This window comes from Cyanistes caeruleus, chromosome 20, assembly GCF_971803275.1.
Source record: "Cyanistes caeruleus chromosome 20, bCyaCae1.hap1.1, whole genome shotgun sequence".
NCBI classification, from domain to species: domain Eukaryota; kingdom Metazoa; phylum Chordata; class Aves; order Passeriformes; family Paridae; genus Cyanistes; species Cyanistes caeruleus.
In genome coordinates, this window is record NC_141720.1 from 7,650,007 (window position 1) to 7,671,186 (window position 21,180).

The window sequence follows — 21,180 nt, forward strand, 5'->3', positions numbered from 1 at the left end:
AGTGGCATTTCGGCTCCTCCGGCCGGCCCGGCGTGAAAGGAAGCAGCCGGATTGCCGCAAGGCACGGGGGCACCCCCGGGATCTGTCCCCTCTCCTCCGCCTTCCGCTGCGCTCTGCCGGCACCTCCCGCGGGCACTGCCAGCTCTGCCAAGGACAGAGGGGCCAGGAATAGCAGGAGACGGATTTCTCATCCCCTCGGTGCCGCGGTGCCCAGGCCTGGCACGGCGATGCTGCTCCACAGGTAGCTGGCGCGGGACAGGTGACATTTTGCGGGCTGTGTCCCTCGGCTTTGTCCCATCCCACGCTGGGAAGGAGCCACGGGGAGAGCCCAGGGCTGGCGGCACCCCCGCTTCTGCCGCAGGCTCGGCTCTGGCTGCCCAAAGGCAGCGGCACCATCTAGAGGAGAAACGGGCCCCGAGCTCAGCCCGCAGCCAGCAGGCACAGGGGCTGCAGGAGAAGGGCAGCCTGGTCATGAGTGAGCGGAAAATCCTTCCTGGAGGCGCTGTGTGAGTGCTTTCAGGGTCTCATGGGTGAGTCCAAATGGCCCATCTATCCCAGAGAATGGGAACAGGGGGATAGGATTCACAGATCCTGCCTCTGCCTGCTTTACATGCTACTGATCTCTGCTGGCTGCAAGGAACAGGGCAAAGGAGAAGAGAAAAAATAAATTAAAAATCCCCAGCCTGCAATCAGGCTGACCACACACCCCCGAGCTGGGAATCAACAGCCCTGAAAACAATTTTGTCGCTCAGCTGGACCTGTATTACTGCTCTCCCTCTGAACAGATGTGCCAGTGACACTCACGAATTATCACAACAGAGATTCGAGGGGGTGAGGAAAAGCCCCCCCTCTCCCCACCCTGTGTTCCCCCTTCCCCACGGTGCTGAGGCCAAGCCACTGCCCAGCATCCAAACAAGTGGCAAGCACCCGATCCCTTGCGCTGGGGATGTCTCCAGACAGAGATTTTGGGGAGCAAACCCTCAGGGCCATACCCACATGTATCCAAAGGAAAAGGAGGCTGCTCTCCACTGTGCTGACAACACCCACCAGTCACGGATGGCTCAGCTCCCGGAGCAGGGGCTGCCCTGTGCCACCCACCAGCTCACCCACCGCCTTCCCTGTGGCAGCTGGATGAGCCCGTGCCTGGGTTTGCAAGGCGTGTGAGCGCCTCACCCTCCCCTGCAGCCTCCTGCAGCACAAGGGGATGTAGGAGCTCCAATCTCACTGATTTCAGATTTTCTATTTGCACCACTCAGGCCCCTGCCGGCTGTGCAAGTCACAAGGGAGCGTTGATCATATCCCAAACACAACCACTAACACGTCTCAGCTCTCAATCTGCCTCGTTTGCTGACACCCAGTTTTCTCCTCCTCCTCCTCCCACCAGCTCCTCGCAGCCGGTTCCTTCCTCCCAGCACGTAGGGCTCAAGCTGCTCCGGCTTTCCCGTCCCACGCAGGCACACACAGCCCGAGGTGCTGCCTCCGCACCTTCCCTTCCCTGCCCGTGGCTCTCCTGAGCTCCAGCCAAGCAGGGGAGCCTGGCTAAGGGTCAGAGCCAGCCCTCGCCCTGTACAGTGTGGGATGCAGCAAGAAGAGAGCAAAATGGAAATCACCTCAGGTAATGGGAATGGGCTTTCTTCCCCCTCTGATTCCTCCCGGCCACTTGGGCAGTGACAAGAATTTGTGTGTTGTTGAGCCACGGTTTTGGTGAAGGTTTGTAGCCCCACATTGTTCTCTCAGCATCTCAGTGGGCCAAGGTGTGCTGGAAGGATCACAGAGGGTTTGGGTCATTCTCCAAGGAGCCCAGACCACTGCCAGGGGATTCAAGATCAGGATGAGGAAACCATCAATGCCAGCAGCACAAGCCCCATCCAGGAGAAAGCACATCACATTTTCCTTAATGCTTCCTAGGGCAGGATTTGGTGTCCTGCTCTGTCTCCAAAACTGTTATGGATCTGTTGTACTCCAGGCATTTGCCCAGTCAATGTTTCTCCATCACTGACAGCTCTGCAGGATGGGAGGGTGAATCTGCACTGCACTCAGTCCCATCACTGGCCATATGGCATGGCCCTAAAAGCCTCCTGAGCAGCAGGAGGACATGTGGAGTGTGAGCAGATGCAGCTTGCACGAAATTGGGGTGCTCCTGCCCTCCTCACCTCTGGGCTGGTGCGCTGGGAGGTGCCTTTGGCCCACTGGGAGAACGGAATGAAGGCTGGGGGAAAAAGAAATACCTCAAATAACTATCAGCCTGTTCTCCAAGCACTGCTCCAGCCAGCCTGGAACTGCTCCTGGGAGGTTCCTTCACCCTGCAGAGCTGTGGGGAGGCTTTGGCTGCTCTGCTGAGAGCAATTCACTCTGTGCTGCTTCGCTGGAGAAGAGCCCAAGCCAAAGCATTGCACAAACCCCCAGCTCAGCGTGTTTTTTCAGCCTGATGAAAACTCAAAACAGGGGTGATGTCTGGCTTGATCTAAAACTTATTTAAGGAAGCGTTTTAAGCACTGAACCAAACACAGGAGCTATTTGCAAACCCTTGATCAAAGCCACTGGTGCAAAGAGCACTTGGCAGCTGCAGGTGCTGCTGGAGGAGGCTGTGCACCCTGGCCCTGGAGAGACTGGACAGGCAGCATCCCGTGGTGGCTCCGTGGGCTCAGCCTGCTCCACAGGGACCTCACATTTCCATTGTGCTGCACTTTGGACAGAGACTTTGAACCCCTGCCAGCTGCCCTGTTGTGAATTCACTGCAGAGAGGTTTCACTTGTTTGCAGCCAAGAGTCCGTGGATGCTAAAAATAGAGCACTCCTTGAAGGTGATCTGAAAAGCTGAAGCTGCCTCTTAAAAACATCGGTTTAGAGCTAATGGAGGCCGGGACAGTGCTCAGGATGGCTCTGCTGGGAATCAGGAGTTGCTCCACAGAAGGAATCCAACAGCCTCTGCCTCAGAGGGGGCTGCAGGGATGCTCCTGGGCGAGCAGCAGATCAGGAAAAGCACTTCTGTAAATGCAGGACCTGGTAATTGCAGGTGGACAAGTCCATGGCTGTGCTGGGATTCCTCAGCAGAGAGTCAGAGAAGCAGTAATGAGGGCAGCTGGAGCATGTTGTGTTTTCTTTCCCTCCCCCTGCCCCATTAAAGCTCTCAACAACTGCAGCACAAAGTCAAAGCAGTTTTCTTTTGAAATATAAAGTGAGTGCAGCATCTCTGTTTCACTCTGGCTTTTCTTCATGTAGCAGGGCAAGTATCTATCCCAAGGTACATCTTTGATCCTGCCCTTTAAATAGGCCATTTAAAGGCTCACAGACCCCTTTTCATCACCAGCCACCTTGGCTCATGACACCAAATGCCCGTGTTTATATCCTGGCTCGTGGCTGGAATCAAAGTGTTGCTGTGGGAAACTGCACATGGTTCATTAAAAAGTAGAAAAAAAGCCTGACTTTCTGTCCCTGAATGAATCCCCACGTGTTTGGCCGTGCTCCCAAGCCCTGAGGTGCAGGAAATATCCAAGCACTCGTGGTGCTGGTAGGGCTTGGCACCCAACATCAAGGCTCAGTTCCAAGTGCTCATCCCAAAAGGAATGGACAGGTGGGAAGAGGTTGGTCACTACTCTGACAACACCTCAGTGACCCCACAGAGACAACAGCAGTGTGAGGAGCTGCTGCAAAAGGAAGAGCTGACCTCAGGAACGCAATGAGAGGTGGCCTAAAACACAAATGTGCTGCAAAACCTGGCAGGTTTGGGGCAGGAGCTGCTGCCTGTGGATGCTCATTCTGCAGTCCAGGGATGAGCAGAGGCTCTGGAGGAATCCCAGCTGGTATAACCTGGGACAAAACCAGCACAGAGTCTCCGTTTGGTGGTTTGAGCACCACAGGACCAGTTTGCCCTTTCTGGGTAGGACCCACAGGTGAAAGAGCATCCCAGAAAAGCCACCCAGCTCTGGCTTCTCATATTCTCGTGTTCTCCCCGAAATCCCAGGAACTGGAGACTGAGCCGATAAGAGTCTGACACCTAATGGGCACAAGCAGAATTGTGACAAGCACAGGAGCCAGCTGGAAGCGTCCTTGTGGGAATACTGACAGCACTGCCTCCGAGCAAAGCCCGCGGAGATGGGCAGAAAGGAGGGATTTGTGTAAAGAAAACTCTTAAAAGCCCACACGGCCCATGTCCAGGATTGTAAACATGAAATATTTATCATTCAACCTAGATAGGAATGAGTCATACAAAAACCATTAAAAGGTTCCAGGTACAGAATATGAGAGAGAGGCTGTCATTTCCTTTGATATTTTAGAGGTCTCTGCCACATGGTAGCAAAGAAAGGTCAGGGTTACAGTTTAAATTCTTGGCACTAAATTGTGTTTTTCACTTTGTCTTCTTATGCCAGAATTAACAAGAATGTGGACAAAATATGTGGAATTAACAAGAAAAGGGACATCTTCCAAAGCAATGAGCTGTGCCCCACAGAGACCTTCAGCTGCACTTTTATAAGAGTCAGTGATGGGAAGCCCACCAGGATTGACTCAAAAATGTTAAATGCACTCTGTAACCTGCCTCTTTGCTAAAATTACACTTTAATTTGCTTCATGGAGTCAGATGGTTTCTTTCCTCAAAAAAAAAAATCTGTCAACCAAAGGTGATTTACAAATACAATGTCTTCCAAGGTGAGACAAAGCACAGCTTCCAGCACTGAGCTCCACCAAAAACTGCCCTTGAACCTCCTCTTGCCTCAGGTGCTGCTTCCCTGGGCAGCATCCAGCCCTGTTAAAAGGAAGCTCAGACCATCTCTGTTCCATTCAGAGGGTAAACAGAAATGTTTAATACCCAGCACTGTTTCCTGGCAGCTTTCACAGGCATCTCTTTTCCCTTTTTTTTTTTTTTTTCCTAAATTAGATCTTTCTATTATAACTTCAAGGCCTCATGAGTCTCCTTGGCATTTATTAAATAACAACTAAAGTCTTCAATTTGCCATGTTGCTACATGATCCAGTTGTTCTCCATCTAATAAATCATCTGAGATCAGACTGAAGGAGCTGAACAGGGCAGGGAGATGTTGGAGCAGGGCCAGCACTGGGTGTCCTGAAGTTCAGTACAGCATGTGAAAAAAGGACCCTAAACATTGAGGGTGAGGGAAAATCAGATTTGGCTCTGTCCACCTCCTTCCTCCACTGCTTTTTCCCCAAAAAACTCAATGATCACAGCAGGATTGTGCTGTTGTAAATGAGTTTTGCCCCAAAACCCCAAGAGGTGCTTGGGGAATGCAAAGGAGAGGAGGAGAGGGTTTGTGGAACCCGAGGTTATCGACTTCCCTAGGCATGGATGTGCCCTCAGCCTGCATCAGTTGTGACCCATTTTCCCAAAAACCAGCAGCACAGCAGACATGGCTGATGTTTTAACATAGCTCCATGTAGGAATTTTAATTGGCCACGAAGCCACAGGTTACCCAACAATAAAATCTGCCCGGTGAGTCCTTTTATTCCTGCTAATTTGGTTTTAGTCTTGTCCTTTCTCTCGCTGGGAAAAAAAAATAAAAATAATAAAAGCCATCACCTGAGCTGTGATTTCAGGCTCTGAGGTATCCAGAGACACCTGTAATGAGCACCTATCCCTGCAAACAGGAGGAGAAGATCTGGAGGTCGGGGGAGATATTTCATTTTGGAAATGTTCCCTTGCCATTCCAGCCATTCTAACGAGGGGTCCAATTAGTGCTCGTGACTTTGTCATCTGTCCAGCGGGGAGGGGGACCACTGCTCTCATTTCCACCCAAGATCAGGGATCAGGAGGACAAATCACCCCTAATGGCACCTCGGGGAGAGGCTCTGCTCTTCTTTCAAGTAAAAGTGGCACACAGAGCCACAAATGCCACCTCAGCTGGGGACAGCAGAGCTCTCCAGCAGCAGCAGCAGCCTCCCCCCTCCCAAGCAACTGCATGTGCACAAAAACATTTATCAGGCTTCTGGCCACAGCTTTGACTTTAATTTTATTTTAAAAGTGCATTCACATGTAAATTGGCTTGGCCCGGGAGGATACAGGAACACAAGAGCCTTTTATTTCCTCTGCCGCAGCGCTCGGGAGGAATATGGTGAGCGAAGCAAAGTTTCCTCACCTCCAGGCTGCAATTCTGCAGTGAAGAAAAAGCAAGTCCATTGTTTCCTCCTGCACACAGCTGCTGGCTGTGCTGTTTTCAGCAGTCTCGTTCAAGCGAGCCAGATCAGAACATAAAAGCATGTTACATATCCCAGGGACAAGAACACACAGGCAAATGTCTTATCGGCTCTGTATTATCTGTTGTAAGAGCAAGAGATAAATTAATAAGAGTTTGTAACTGTGTCTGGTGATTTGCAACATGGTCCTGCCCCACATTCCCAGGGTCAAACCTGGTTTGGTGGTAAAGGATTCCTGGGGGGGAGGAAAAGGATTAAAATGTGAAGCTGGAGATGAGGAAAGGGCACAGAAATACACGTGCTCCCCAAAACAAGAAGCTCTGGGATAAAAGCAGGTGAAAATCTGTTCCTTGCCGTATGTCACCCCCATATCTTGTGATGTGTTGCCACTAAAAGAGTGAAACACTCTCAGTCACCCCATTTCCAGCCTCCTTAGGTGCTGTCCCCCACTTGTCATCACCCAGCCTGAGCATTTCCCCTGTGATTTTGATGACACCCAGCCAAAGGATGCAGTTTTCCTCTGCATCATCACAGGTGTTCCAGCCCCACGGGGAAACAAAACGCACTGACAAAGTGAAAACAGGCAGCACGTTGGGTTGAGGCACCAGGGGTTTGTTTGCCAGAGACAGGGAATGGAAATGCTTGTGCAGATTTATAGACAGAGTTGTGACTCACTCTGTGTGTTTTAGGAATGAGCAGGTTGAAACGGGTGTCCCGATAGGAAGCATCCCACAGCTCGGTTCTGCTCTGGAAGCACAGGGATGACAGCACAGGGTTGGCAGTGTGTCCTCAGGGAAAACCCGCCTGCCAACAATGAATTAGAGTACCAAAACTTTGTATTTCGCTATATGAACGCTCCAACAACCCAACAGCTCCAGGAGCCCCAGCACCTGCTTCAGCGGCTGAAAGCAGAGGCCTTGGCTCTCTGCATCTCACTTCTCGTTCTGCACCCCAAACTTTGCGCCTGGGACAGCCAAGCATTGCATCCTGCCGATATTTTGAATTTCCCCCATTCTGGCAGCCCCGCTGCACCCCGAAGGGAGCGGGTGGATCATCCCCTGCTCTGCGCATAGCTCCGAGGCAAGAGCCGAGTACCATCTCGTTCTTTCCGCTGCTGTTTTCCTGCTCCGCGCCGGGACCGCGGTTTGGAGCCGGGCCCTGGCCGCGGGGCTGCTGCAGGAGACCGCGGTGCCCCTTTCCCCCGGCGGCCCTTCCGTTACGATCGTTACCGAGCTCCCGCCGCCCTCCCTCCGCTCTGCGCCGGCTCTCAGGGCCAGCGGCCGCCGCCGCCTTTGTGCCCCGGCCCGGTGCGGTCCCTCCCCGCCTCCCCGCCGGAGCCCTGCGGCGCATGCCTCCCGCTCCCCGGGGGCAGGGAAGGAAGCGCCGCCCGCTCCTGCACCAGCGCGGCGGGCAGCGGCGGAGCGGAGCCCGGCGGAGCCGACAGCCCTGCCCGGGCGCCGCCGACCCCCGTCCCCTCTGTCGGCCTCCTCTCGGCAGGTGAGCGGCGGGCGGGGGGCGCGGCCGGGCTCCGCCGCGCCGGCGGCCGAGGGAGGCCCGGGCCCGGGTCCGGGGCGGCGGAAGGCGGGAAGGGGCAGCCATGGCGGCGCGGGCAGGGCCCGGCCGGCCGCGGGCAGTGGGCGCGGCGCCCCGCCGGGGTCCCGCGGGCGGCGGCTGCGTGCGGCACCCGAGCACGGGGGACCCGTCACAGCCCCTCCGGGGTGACCCCCGAGCTGGGGCTACCCTCGTGTCCCCTCACACAGCCCCTGTGGGTGCCCCCCGGCTTGGTGTCCCCTCATGTCCCCTCACACAGCCCCTGTGGGTGCCCCCCGGCTTGGTGTCCCCTCATGTCCCTTCACACAGCCCCTGTGGGTGCCCCCCGGCTTGGTGTCCCCTCACACAACCCCTGTGGGTGCCCTCCGGCTTGGTGTCCCCTCATGTCCCCTCACACAGCCCCTGTGGGTGCCCCCCGGCTTGGTGTCCCCTCATGTCCCCTCACACAGCCCCTGTGGATGCCCCCCGGGTTGGTGTCCCCTCGTGTCCCCTCACACAGTCTCTGTAGGTACCCCCTGTATAGGAGTCCCCTCATATCCCCTCATGCAGCCCCTGTGGGTGTCCCCTCATTTCCCCTCACAGAATTACAGAGGGTACCCCCCGCCTCCTGGATGTGTGTCCCCTCATTTTTCCTCAGACCCTACCCTGGGTGTCCCCTAATGTCCCCTCACACCCTCTGTGAATATCCCCTGGCTGAGTGTCCCCTCGCGTGTCCCCTCACGGTCTCCATGGCTGCCCTGGGTGGGTGCTGGGACACAAAAATTCCCCCCAATCCCATGTAATTCTCACAGGACCCCCAGTCCAGGTGTAGGATACTGAAGGCACCTGCCTCTTCCCTGAAAACTGTGGAAATAGGTTAATAGGAGAAACGTTAGGGTTTTATTTTTTAATGAATCTGGGAGCTAAAGTGTGTTAATTGTGTTGCTTCAAGGTAATGAGGTATCCTAATTTCTGGTTTTTTGATCCTTAGCTGCTTATTACAAGGAAAAATGTTTTTAATTTATATTTGCTCAAGCGAAGAGCGATGAATAATTGTCTTCCCTTGTTGTCTTTTACCTTACTCTCAGTAAATAAATAGAAGTTTTGAAGAGTTTAGAGTCATTAATCTTTTAAAATATTTAATGCCACTGATTAATTTGAAACCAGATCTAGAGAATAGTTGACAAGTGCAAGGTCAGTGAGGTTTCAGAGGGAAAATCATGTCCTTGTAAGTTGGCAGAGTCCAGTGCCACTGCAGCTGGGGCTCACTGTGCTTGTGTGGAGTCTGGGCTTGAAGAGCCACCCAGCTGCTGTAGTTTTTGGGAATTACTGTCAATTGTCCTACCAAATGATGCTGCAGGTGAAGCCTTCAACCCTTAGGGGATCATGTGGAGGTGGTGAACTCTTTGGGGTGTTAACTGGAGTTTTGTGGGTGGCTTTTCCCACCCTTCCACAAACCAAAGCTTCGTTCTGTCTGGGGTTTCTACTGGAGCACAAAGAATAGCTCCTAATCTTCATCCTGCTTTTGTGCACTCCCCAAGATCTGTGTTTGCCAAGAGCTTTTATCCTGCAGTGAGGCCAGATGACTGATGTCTCGGGGTTATTGCTCTAGATTGTGTTTCAGGAAGAAATAAGTTCCTTTTCTCTGAGCTGCCCCAAGTCCCTGGGCTGTGTGTGTTTAATGCCAAGTAAAAGTAAAAGTAAAAGCTAGTAAAAGCTGTGTTGGGATATTGTGTGAGATGTCTGCTCTCTGAGGAAGAATTGCTTTGTGTCCCACCATCCCAGATGATGGACCAGGTTTCTCCACATCCACCTGTCCTGACCATGTGGACACAGCCAGTGCTGCTTTCGTTGGAAAACTGGAAAGCTGAGCTGTGTGGTCCTTAAAAAGGGCAGTTTTGCCAAAGCAAACAACGAGCAGAATATTTTGCTGAGTTCTCCACTCCCACTAAGAAATAATTCCTTAAAATTGTTCTTTCTCTCCTGCCACTAATTTTTCTGCAAAAATATTCAAGCAACCTCAGTGCAAAGGGGTTTACACGCACCAGTGTACTGAATACCATCACAGTGGGTACCTTTGTGGGTCTGGGCAGTGCATCATTATTCAGGAGCACATGTAAAAAGGACCAGAAAGCACAGGAAGAGTTATCAGAAGTGAATTACCTGCATTGGGTTGTGATTTTGCCAGAAAATACTACAAACCACAGATGAGTGCTCTGCCTTATCCCCAGTGGCTGGAGAGACTGATTTACCTGTTCAAGTGATGTTGAGGAGTAAATCCTGTGATTATCTGGCACAGTAGTTCTGGGTGTTAATAATTTACAGTTTATGTTACCAGGATTATTTCATGGAATTTCTAGAAGGCACATGCATAATAAATATTTGTGGTTTTTTCTTTGTTTTAGGATGGAGGAGAGACCAGTCTGAAAATCCGTTCCATCGTGGACTTTGCTGTGGTCTGCTAGAATGTTCCTTATGGATGCTCCTCCTCTGGTAGCTCTTCAGACAAAATGGGAGTCCTTTGGACCAGCAAGGAATTGTAGATACCCCGTTTGCTTCCCTGAATCCGACGGCAACGTCACCAGAACCTCTGTGAGCGCCAAAGTGCAGATGATCATAAACAACCTGCAAAGCCAAGAGCCTGCCCTGGGTATGAACCATGAGTGTGGCTGTGTTGTGCAGAAGAAACAGAAGGGAGAAAAAGGCACCAGTACCAGAGTCACATCCAGCACCACGCTGCTGCGGAAGCATCCTCAGTACAGCCAGAGAGGGTGCCCTGAGGATTCTGATGACAGTGAAGTGGAAAAGAATGTTGAATTTGGGGCTCTCCTGCTGGATTCTGACAGCGATGATTCTGTGGACCGAGGTATAGAGGAAGCCATCCAAGAGTACTTGAAAACAAAAAGCAAAAGTGCCCAGTCCTTGCCAAGGAATGCAGAGCGTTCTGAGAATGTGAGCAGAGACAAAAGGTTTAAGAGAGAATTCTCTCAGAACAAAGTGGCAAGTAACCTCCTCCCTGTGAAATTTAAAGCTGAGATGCTCTCTGAAGAGTACCTGTCTGACCACCTGGGAATTGGGAAAAGGCTCCAGCCTGCTTCTCCTCAGAGCATCAGCAGCGATGACTCCTTTGAACAGAGCATACAAGCTGAAATAGTGCAGTTCTTGAATGAGAAAAAGCAGCAAGAAATTAGTAAATGTGTTACTGAAGAGGATAAAAAGGATTCTCGTGTGAGATCTGTCCTGAAATGCAACAAAGAAGCATCGAATACAGCAAACTGTGGTGCTATAAAGCAAGACTGTAATGCACTGCTCCTGAGACACCATCCCAAACTGCAAAAATCCAGTGCCCAGTCCAAGTGTTTGCAGTCAAAAATCCAAGCAGAGCCCAGTGATTTCAGCCAGGTGAACCAAGCATATCTAGAAATGGCCACTGCCAGCCAGCCCTGGCTCGTGGAGCAGAATGAGGGAAGTGGAGCTCATTACTGGGAGCCAAGGGAAGCACTTACCAAGGAGAGCATGCACACATCTGATTCGAGCAGTGATGATGGCATCGAAGAAGCCATTCAGCTTTACCAGCTGGAGAAAATCAGGAAAGAGGCAGGTCATGCAGCAAACTGTGTCCCTTTGCAGAGGGATCAATTTGATCCAAAGGGTATGGCAGACATTTCTGCCAGCCTGACAATTAGCTCCACAAAAAGTGCCTCACCAGAAATCCCTAAAAACCCTATAAGCAACAAGAGAAAAGAAATTAATTCCAAGTCAACGGGATTAGAAAGCACCAGCAATGACTTTAATAAGCTGTTTAAACCACTGAAAAAAGCCAGACATTTTGCACTTCCAGAAAACAAGATTGCTGCTTGTGAGCTCACATTGCAGGCCTCTTGCAGGGCAGACACATCTGCAGAACTCATGTGTGCAGAAGCTATCCTGGATATTTCCAAAACAATCATGCCATCCCAAATGGGAAGTGACAACAAATCCCTCACTGCAGACTCCTTCTTTTCTCCCCAGCTTCTCTCGTCCTCCCGTTGTGAAAGTGACAGCAGCCTTGTGGACAGTGATGACAGCATAGAGCAAGAAATCAGGGCTTTTTTGGCTCTGAAAGCACAGTCAGAAAACCTTGGAACAAAACCTCCCAGCCTGTCACGCTCCATCCAGATGCCTCTGCCTTCTGATCCAAACAGCCTCACCGGGACCCTTCAGCCTGCTCTGCCCAAAACACTGAAATTATCCCTGAGTAGGAAAAGGAGACTTAAAAGGGAAGGCAGAGCAGCAAAACAAGGGGGGTCAAAACTACCTGAAGAGCTGGAACCAGGACTTTTCCAGCCAGGTAACTATTCCAAATTCCCTGTGCTCCAAGAGGAGCGTGCCCTGAGCAACCCTGCAGAGCTCCGGGATGCTCAGAGTAATAAAGACCCAAGGCAGCAGCAGCTGATGTCTCCCAAATTGTCTGGCTCTGATGGCAGTAGATGTGTGTCCTTGGACTCTGTAAACCCTTTTCTGCAGGTTCAGAGTAGCACAAGAAAACCTATAAAAAACCCCATCCAAACCCCAGAGAGGGAGGGGTCGGGTGATGAGAGCAGCTCTCTGGACAGTGATGAGGACCTGGATAGTGCTATCAAGGATCTGCTACGGTCTAAAAGGAAGTTAAAGAAGAAATCCAAGGACCAGAAAGCTCAGTGTAAGAAGAAAGTCAGATTCAGTGAGACAGAAACTCAGCTGCTGGATGAGTTCAGTAGTCTTCAGCAAAATGAGTGGAAATGTAAAAATCCCTCACTGCTAAAAAGCTGCCTCTCAAAACCTAGGAAAGCTGTGAGGGAGAATGCAGTCAGGAACCCTCCAGACAACATCAAGCTTCCCAATGACAAGCCAGAAACCATGAAAAACCTGGAGTTTAACTTACAGCTTAAAAAAAGCAATAAACCTAAACCAGTTTCAAACCAGCGGGGGGCTAAAAATAGAAAATGTGCTTTCCCAGCTGTGTCAGACGCCAGTGACAGCAGCTCAGTGGACAGCGATGACAGCATCGAGCAAGAAATCAGGAGGTTTTTGGCAGAAAAGGCTAAAGACTCTGCAAGCAATTCAGAGATGCAAAAAGGTGATGCAAGTCCGGACCTATTTAGAGCAACCAAACAAACTGGTAATAAAGGAAAAGCAAAGCAGCAGCCGGTGGAAAACGAGATTGACCTCGTGCTGGGTCAGAGTAAAAATACTGAGGTAGCTCAGCAAACTGAGGAGGTGAAGGGCTCTCAGAGAGCAGAAGGGAAAAGTGCAATGTTAGCTGGCAGTGGGAAATGTGCTTCCTCTGCCGAGAATGTTCCTACTACTGGTCAGTCAAAAGCTAAACAAGGACTGGGTGGGGTCAAAGGTGGTGCTGCTGGGGAGTTACTTGGGAATGCAACAGGTAAAAGGAATGTCCGTAACCCAGAGCCCCCAAAACCCAGCAGAAATGAAGGGTGTAAAGTGAGAAAAGTTATGAATGCAAAGCCCAGATCTAAAAGGAAGAATACCTTCCAATTAAAAATCTCAAGTAAATTTATTGCAGGTCTGAAATACGCCCGGGACAGGAAGAAATCGATGCTTTTGAACAAAAAGCAGAAAGCAGAGTGTTTGCTCACCCAGAGCAGTGCCTCGGGAATGGAGGCAGCTTCCCAGGACACAGATGTACTTAACCCCTTGCCAAAAGGCGAATTTAGCGGGGAAATTACACCAGCAATAACAGCAGCCAGTTCTTCTCAGAAACTCACTGTGGGAGGGGCGAGTCCCCATGTAGCAGAAAGCTGTGCAGGAGCTGAGTGTGTCAAAGAGGCAGCTGAGGGTAGCAGGAAGGCTGATGCTCCAGGGGATCAGTCCCACTCCAGCCTGCCCTCTCTGGAACAGAGCGTGGCAGCAGGAAAAGCTGATAAGGTTTGCAGAGAAACCTCCAGAGCTGAGAATACCCAGATGTGGATCAAGGAAGGAGATATCCACCAAGGCAGCTGGGCTGACTCCACTGCGGATCCCCCACGCCCTGAGTGCAGTGTGGGAAAAGCAGATAGAGTCAGCAGAGAGGCAGCTCAGCACAGTGCTCAAGTGGGCTGTAAGGGAGGGAATAACCAGCTGGACAAGAGGCCAGATGCAAGTTTAGCTTGCCCAAGGCAGGAATTCAATGTGACAGCAGCAGCAGTGTATAATAGTGGAGGAGCATGTGCAGATAACCGTGTGCAGATGTGCATTAAGGAAGAAAAAGTTGACAGGCAGGAAGAAATTCAGGTATCCAGCTCCAAAATGGAAGGAAAAATACTTGTCCTGCAGAACAGGGAAGCTGCTAGTGAAGTACACCAAGGGCAGGAATTTTTAACCAAAACCTGTGCAAAATTTACTGATCTACCTGCAGGGGACTGCCCAGGTTCCCTCTTGGAAAAAAAGGTTTCAAATATGTAAGTACTTTTTTTTTTTTTTACACTAGCAGTCTTTTTATAAAATAACTCTGATTGTAATTACCTTGATAAAACTTGAGACAGGAAAGGAGAGGCAGTGGGAGATGCTGATACCTGTATATCATACACACACTAATGTGAAAATAATTCTATTTAACAGGGATATCACAGATAGACATTCGTAGCTTTTGTAGAATTTTGTAAATTATTTAAAACGCTCTAAGGAAATATTTTTTATAATGATTTTTAGGGCTTGCATTCCTACAGGATGCTGTAGTTACTGTAGATAAGATATTGGCTAATTACACTTTAAATTATGAGGCCTCTAATTGTCTCTCAAAGGGAAACCTGTTTGCGCACAGAATTTATTTGGGAACCTGTTAGGACATCCTAGGAAAGCCCTGGATAGCAATGCAGATGATGTGACAGTGGCCACACCTGAGCTGCCTCAGGACAATCCTGTGGGGTGGGTTTTGCTTGGAGCTCAGATTTCCCACTTGAGGACTGTGGGATGAGGTCCCTGAGCAGAACTCGTGGCTGTGGAGATCCAGCCTGGAAGATACAAATGCAAATTCAGGTAAATCAAGTGGATGGCTCTGTCTGCACCTCCTGTGCAAAGGGATCTCAGCAGCTGCTCAAAATCCTTTTGAATACCCAGAACCTCCTGCTAGCAGATGATTCCAAGCACAATTGCAGTCCAAGACAAGTGAAGGAGTGTGTCTGTTCAGACAACATGATTTCCCTGGATTTTCCTGGATTTCTGTACTGTTGGGCCTGCAGGGCTCAAACAATTCCTCGTTACTCTCAACTCTCTCATTTTGATGCCCTGCAGTAACCCAGAGATGGCTTTTGGTTTCCTCAATGAACTTTCTGGAGCTGAGTGCCCTTAACTTTCCATTTTCAGAAGTGGTTTTTAAAATGTTACATTTCTGTGAACTTTTCACTGACAATTTTGGTGCAATAAAGCAAAGCTGGGTTTGCTGTAGGAAGTCACAACACAAATGGATTTTTTCAGCCACGGATATTTTCAGCACTGTTCTTTCTTCAGGCTCTTTCTCTGCCTCTGTTTCCAGCAGCCAGAATAAAGCAATTTTTCACTACTATCTTTTTATTTGTAGTGACTTTCAACGGGATTGAAGTAGCAATTCACATCACACACACAAAAAAAAGTGCCCCCACACTGGTTTTGCTGCAAATTCAAAAGGTATAAATTGGAGCTGTTGGCTCTTTCATTTTCATTTTTGTGTTGTGAAGTCCTTGGAGGAGTTTGTTCTCACATCTTGTCCCTGTGAATTGATCTGATATTCTCTTTGCTCTTCTGCAGAACTTCTCTCAGCCAAACCACCACTTAGCATCACTTTGTTTCTCAGTCACTTCAGGAGTCTTCCTCCAGGCTGGCCTTAAACTTGCAAAATGGAGCAAAAGCAGCCAAGACTGGATCCAGAATCCCATGGTGTCCCTGGTGTGATGCAGAATGTAGGCAAAATACGTTGTAGCATAGAGTAGTATCTGTGGCATGTAGAGAAATAAACATCCTTGGTGTGTTTATGCTGTGGTGCAGCTACGTTTGGAACATGTTTCTAGTGCTCACTTGGCATTTCTGACTGTCCAGCCACCTTTTTGTAGCCCTGGGGTCGGTTGGTCGGGTTGTTTAAAGGTCAGTGTGTTAGCTCATCTCCATTTTGTGGTAGGAAAAGTGTTTTTTTCCGTAGCTCAGTGCCTGCACTCCCTCTTCACAGGTTTGTCTTTTGCTCTGCCTTGATTCCGTTGCAGGATTTGAGCCTTTTGTTTGGAATAGGTCAATAGGCTGGTATTTTAAACTAGAAGTTTTCCAAGTACCTTGCTTTAAAAGGATTAAACTGTATACTTAATTTTCCTAGAGATCTTGGAAGCACTCTGTACTGTTTGTATAAAAAGCTGAATGTTTCTCCTCAAAAGTTTTCAGTAAATCCACATTAAGAATTCAGAGGTGTCTTGTGCCCCTGTCACTGTGTCTGTGTCCTCAGTCCCACTCGTGACCTGATTCACTCCCAGTTAAAATGCAATTCCAATTACCTTGTGCTTTAAATAAAACCTGATTTCAAACAGCACTTTTTTTTTTTTTTTTTTTAATTGATGAACTTGATTTGTATATAGGAACTGGTGTACATTGCTGAGTTTCTAATGTTTAATAAATGGGGTTCTGCCCGTGGACCGTGAAACTGGAGTGTTCCTATGGTTTGTGTCATCATCTTGAGCGAGTAATAACTTTTGTGTTCCCTCTTCTTCCCTCCTGACTGACGATGTCGTTATTTCTCTGTAACAAAAAAATGAAGGAGGAGAATTTACAAAATACAAAGGGGTGGCTTTGGGGAGGTTGGAATGGTTCTTGTGGTAGCAGAACCCCGAGAGTTTTCTTTCCTGGTGTTTGTGGTAAAGAAGTGGAATCTTTCCATGTGTAATTAAATGTGTGTCAAGGAGCATCTCTGGGACTGCAACAGCCAGGGCTCCCATGGCAGTGTCCTCATCCTGGCCCAGTTGTCATCACTTATTCAGAAAAGAGAAGTCTGGTGGTTTGGAGCAATAAGAAATCCCTCTTACACATCACTAAAGGCTGACCAGCTGAGGAATAAAAGAGATTATATTGAGTGCCAGTAAATTGCCACACGTGGTACCAAAGTTGGGACTGCAGCACGAATCTCTCAAGGCTGAATCTTCATCAAAGCAGTTCCAAAAGCAGATTTTATTTCCTGTTTATAGAGACAGCGCCAGGGAGGGCACAGAGCGGGCACAGACTGCACAGCCCTGCTGGCCCTGTCTCTCCAGCTCTGGGGAGTGTCCAGAAAACTCCTTTTCCTGTTTCTCCCACCCTCCTGAGACACCACTTATTGCAGTAGATACATGGAACCATAAACTCAGCTCTTCCTTTCTGTTAATGAGTGATGGTTTGTATTTTTTAAAAATACACAATGCTAATTTTTCTTTCCAGTCAGAGCACAAAACTTGTTAAATTTAGATATTAAGTGATTAAACAACTCGGTGTTTTTTATTACAGCTCTGGTGAGTTACAGATCCTGACTGCAGTACCACAGGTGTCAGATAAATGTGAAAAGAGGTTTATTGCTTCATTTGTTACCCCAGTGACTGGTTTTGTGTGCTTTGGGTACAACTTCAAGGTTCCTCAAGGGACAATAAGGACTCCCTTAATTTTTTATTCCCAGTTCTTTGCAGCTATTTTAGGAACATGTGTTTTGACATGTATCTGCTCTTTATAAAAGGCAGGAACGCAGCATCCCTACCCCCATTTCTTTTATTAATGTAGAAGCTTTTAAATTTTTCATCCCTTCAGTTGGTGATAGTTCAGCCTCACGTAATTTTATCTGCAAATGTGAAAATCTTCCTTTCAAAAGACAGAGTAGAAAGATTGTTCCAGGTAGATCCTGTGTGGTAAAATGAGTCGTTTATAGGATGATATTTTGAATTTGTATAGGTATTTCTTTTAAGGAAGGTGTATTTGGTCTAACCTCTGAACACTTAGATACACTGTACACTGCATGCCAAACTCTTCAAAGGAACTGGTTTCAGGACTAAAATTAAAAGGAGAGAAACTGAAGCAAGAAAGAAGAGGTGGGTGTTTTCAGATGGAGTGGGAAAATAAGTGACAGAATCCACTCTGTTTATATTTTTAAGAGGCAGCCTTATTCCTAAATTATGCCACCTGCAGAAAAATCTGTGGATTAAAATATATGTAACATTGTCACATTATTTCTATTGATTCAGCACTTTGTTATTTTCTCATTTCAGGAGAAGAAAGGGAAGTTCTAAGAAGCTCCAGGTATTGTCTAGAGTCTAATACAAGAATCACAGCAAATGAAAGAGGGTTGCTTATTTCTTTTTAGATGTTAAATCTTTGAAATGTTGATTTTTCAGGCCCATTTCTGCTCAGTTTATTTATCTGTTCCAATTTATTGGTGTGTTTGCAGCAGAGGGGGATTTACCCAGCTCTTACCACATGCCACAAGCAGGGAATATTTCTGACATGTGAGGAGTATCAATCGCAGTGGGGTTTGGACATAATGTTACACTCATTGTTTATATTTTTAGCAAACAGTTTGAATAATATTATGCTCATCTTTAATGTTATGTTACACCTGTAAGGTGGGACAGTTTCTCATCCATCAACAGGCAGAGTAGTTTCTCTTAAAAACTCATTTTTCAGTCAAAAATGTTCAGATGTTCTTTCAGTGCAGTCCCTGTCCAACTGATGCAGTTTCTTTGCCTGTACCTACAGTTGTTCCAATAAAACTTCAAATTTTTTCTTGATTACTTGTCATTATTTGAATAATTTCTTACAACTTTGTTGTTTTGAGTGAGAAGAAATGTGAACTTTCTACCAGAAATCCAAAGAGTTAATGAATACCTCTGGAAAACTTGCAGCTTGATTATTCATTAAATAGTAGAGAAGCAGTTTAGTCTTAATTTTTAATGATACATGGTACATGAGGCAAGAGTGTAAAGGATCATTAGAGAAGGGGACAACGGGATAAATACGGAATTTATGTAGTTCTAGCATTTATATGCTGCTGATAAATTAGGTAAAATGCTTCACATCAGCTACCTAACTGACACTTAACCACATTAAATCTTTAACGTATTACTCCTAAATACCATTCCCTCTGTAGTCTAGCGGGTGTGTTTAGTAGCAAGGCTGGCTGTGGGTGTATTTCCCAAGGCAGCCAAGCGCTGCAGCCGTGTCCTGGCTACAGCGGCTGGTCCCGGCAGTGCGAGGGGCCGCTGGGGTTGTAGCTGGGGTGGAAATCCAGGTGCTCGTAGGCGGTGATGAAGGTGTCGGAGCCGGTGCAGTGGCTCTTCTCCAGGGACGTGTTCAGGCTCTCGTTCCTGTACATGCCAATCTTGCCCAGGTGATCCGAAAACTTGTGCGAGAGGGAGTGGAAGGAGTTCTGCGGATGGCGAGAAAAGGAGAGAGGAGAGGGGCGGGGGAGGGTGGGAATGTTTTAAAAGCCAACCTCGACAGCAGCTGCAAAGGCTGGATGCAGCGGGGACGGATGCTCGGTCCCGTACCGGCAGCTCGTGCACCGTGGGGGCCCTGCTGCCGTAGCTCTGGTTGACGGTCCGGAAGCGGGGGTGACCCTGCGGCTGCCTGCGGGGGGAGAGCACAGCTAGCGCGGGGAGCGGGCCGCCGGGGCCGGGCCCGGGCCAGCGCTCACCCGTAGCCGCGGTAGAAGGTGAGCTCCTGGAAGCGGCGCGGCACCCCCGGGCTGAGGCCGGACATGGCGGAGCCGCCGGCCCGGAGCGTTGCCCGGCGACGAAACGCGGAGGGCGGGGAGCGACCGCTCCGAGCCGCGCAACCGCCCCGGGCAGGGCGGGGGCCGCGCTCCGCTCCGCTCCGCCCCGCAGGAAGCGGAAAGCGCCGCTGACCTTCCCTCCCTCCTCCTCCTCCTCCGTGGCCTGCGGCGGGCCCGGAGCATGGCGGTGCCGCGGCTCCTGCGGGCAGGTGAGCTGCGGGGCCCGGCCCGGCCCGGCCCGGCCCGCCCCGCCCGTGTGACCCGCGTGTTTCTCTCCCGCAGCAGCCCCGCGGTTCTACAGCAGCGTCCCGGTCCCGGTCCCGGTCCCGGTCCCGGCAGCCAGCCGGCCCCGCGGTGAGTGCTGCCTGCACCCCCGGCACACAGCGCTTGAGCCCTGCAGCAGCGGCCGTGCTGCCTCGGCCGCCGCCCCGCAGTCCCACCAAACACACGGGTTATTTGTTCCCCTCTCTCAGCTGAGGATGACAAGCTGCTGACCGAGCCTCTCAGCCACCCCGACTTCTTCAGCGTGAAGGAGCTCTTCACCCTGAAAGATCTCTTTGATGCTCGGGTGCACCTGGGCCACAAAAAGGGATGTCGGCACAGGTGAGTGATGCTTTTCGTGATCCAGTGCTTGTTGACATCGGGAATGTTTCCCCAGACCACATTTGCTGGATTGGTCTGAGCCTGGAACTGCCCACCCAGGGCAGGAGATCCCCCCAACATTGAGAGGGTGTGAGACTGGGACAGACGCTGGGTGCAAGGGCTCTCACAGAACACCTCTGGTATCAGCCGGGAGCAGGAGCATGGGATGGTTCCTGTGGTGCCCCACACATCCACAAACACTCGATGCCTGCACACCCCATCCCCGTGTCCCCTGTGCCGCCCTCCCGCTGCCCCCGCAGGTTCATGGAGCCCTACATCTTCGGCTGCCGCCTGGATCAGGACATCATCGACCTGGATCAGACCATGCAGCACCTGCAGCTGGCCCTCAACTTCACGGCCCACGTCGCCTACCGCGGGGGCATCATCCTGTTCGTCAGCCGCAAGCGCCAGTTCTGCCACCTGGTCGAGAGCACGGCGCGGGCGTGCGGGGAGTACGCGCACACCCGCTACTGGCAGGGCGGGCTCCTCACCAACGCCCACGTCCAGTTCGGCCCTGGCGTCCGCCTGCCCGACCTCCTCGTCTTCCTCAGCACCCTCAACAACGTCTTCGAGCCGCACGTGGCCATCCGGGACGCGGCCAAGATGAACATCCCCACGGTTGGGGTGGTGGACACGAACTGCAACCCGTGTTTGATCACCTACCCCATTCCCGGGAACGACGACAGCCCCGCGGCCATGGAGCTCTACTGCAAACTCTTCAGGATGACCATCATCCGTGCCAAGGACAAGAGGCGGCATAGCGAGGCCACGAAGGAGCTGTGGAAGAAAGCCGAGGGCAACTAGAGCCCTAGAGATGGGCTCAGTGCCTCTGCTCCAATTCCATGGGACTGGCTCTGCATCCAGAGCACCGGCTCTTGGCACAGCTGGCTGGCTGGGGAAGGGACCCCCCAGTCCTGTGCACGGTGATCCCACAGCAGTCACAGCCGTGGAGGGTCTCTAGCTCCAAAAACTTGTACAGGGCAATGCAAGGGGAAATAGAGCCAAGCCAGCCCCTGCTCCTGTCCTTGAGTTTGTCACTGTTGCAGGGGGGTGCTGCTGTCCTGTGGCTTTCCTGAGCTTGTGATCTCACCTGAAACCACTTCTGTTTTGCATCTCTTCTTAGCAAATAAAAGGATTTATCCCTGTGATCCTCTTTGGA

At 50.3% G+C, this 21,180-nt stretch overlaps 3 protein-coding genes and 2 long non-coding RNA genes across 9 annotated transcripts; 3 read left to right on the forward strand and 2 right to left on the reverse strand.

The window, feature by feature from the left end:
- Positions 1 to 1,429: 1,429 nt before the first annotated feature.
- Positions 1,430 to 6,306, forward strand: LOC111937155 (uncharacterized). The gene is made up of 2 exons (XR_002868460.2): positions 1,430 to 1,615; positions 4,370 to 6,306. It is a non-coding gene; the product is annotated as an uncharacterized LOC111937155 (long non-coding RNA).
- On the reverse strand, positions 5,943 to 7,320 carry LOC111937060 (uncharacterized). The gene is made up of 3 exons (XR_015278309.1): positions 7,241 to 7,320; positions 6,821 to 6,949; positions 5,943 to 6,266 (listed from the first exon to the last, which is right to left on the reverse strand). It is a non-coding gene; the product is annotated as an uncharacterized LOC111937060 (long non-coding RNA).
- PPP1R26 (protein phosphatase 1 regulatory subunit 26) lies at positions 7,247 to 18,396 on the forward strand. 3 transcript variants are annotated; one of them, XM_086858753.1, is made up of 3 exons: positions 7,247 to 7,642; positions 10,081 to 14,094; positions 17,878 to 18,396. In XM_086858753.1, exons 2-3 carry the CDS (start codon positions 10,142 to 10,144, stop codon positions 17,924 to 17,926), a joined length of 4,002 nt encoding a protein of 1,333 aa, XP_086714879.1. In that variant the 5' UTR covers positions 7,247 to 7,642; positions 10,081 to 10,141; the 3' UTR covers positions 17,927 to 18,396. The 3 variants fall into 3 exon arrangements, with proteins under 3 accessions (XP_086714879.1, XP_086714881.1, XP_086714880.1); XM_086858754.1 differs by lacking the exon at positions 7,247 to 7,642 and adding an exon at positions 7,768 to 7,960 and having other exon boundaries at positions 8,006 to 14,094; XM_086858755.1 differs by lacking the exon at positions 17,878 to 18,396 and having other exon boundaries at positions 7,349 to 7,642; positions 10,081 to 14,168.
- A 145-nt stretch (positions 18,397 to 18,541) lies between these two features.
- On the reverse strand, positions 18,542 to 19,562 carry PIERCE1 (piercer of microtubule wall 1). Of its 2 annotated transcripts, none has more exons than XM_086858758.1 (3): positions 19,302 to 19,562; positions 19,156 to 19,194; positions 18,542 to 19,034 (listed from the first exon to the last, which is right to left on the reverse strand). In XM_086858758.1, exons 1-3 carry the CDS (start codon positions 19,560 to 19,562, stop codon positions 18,834 to 18,836), a joined length of 501 nt encoding a protein of 166 aa, XP_086714884.1. In that variant the 3' UTR covers positions 18,542 to 18,833. The 2 variants fall into 2 exon arrangements, with proteins under 2 accessions (XP_086714884.1, XP_023794066.1); XM_023938298.2 differs by having other exon boundaries at positions 19,156 to 19,234; positions 19,302 to 19,434.
- Positions 19,418 to 21,169, forward strand: MRPS2 (mitochondrial ribosomal protein S2). 2 transcript variants are annotated; one of them, XM_086858756.1, is made up of 4 exons: positions 19,418 to 19,588; positions 19,662 to 19,733; positions 19,853 to 19,982; positions 20,282 to 21,169. In XM_086858756.1, the coding sequence occupies exons 1-4, from the start codon at positions 19,561 to 19,563 to the stop codon at positions 20,823 to 20,825; spliced, it is 774 nt and encodes a 257-aa protein (XP_086714882.1). In that variant the 5' UTR covers positions 19,418 to 19,560; the 3' UTR covers positions 20,826 to 21,169. The 2 variants fall into 2 exon arrangements, with proteins under 2 accessions (XP_086714882.1, XP_086714883.1); XM_086858757.1 differs by having other exon boundaries at positions 19,438 to 19,588; positions 19,665 to 19,733.
- Positions 21,170 to 21,180: the final 11 nt, after the last annotated feature.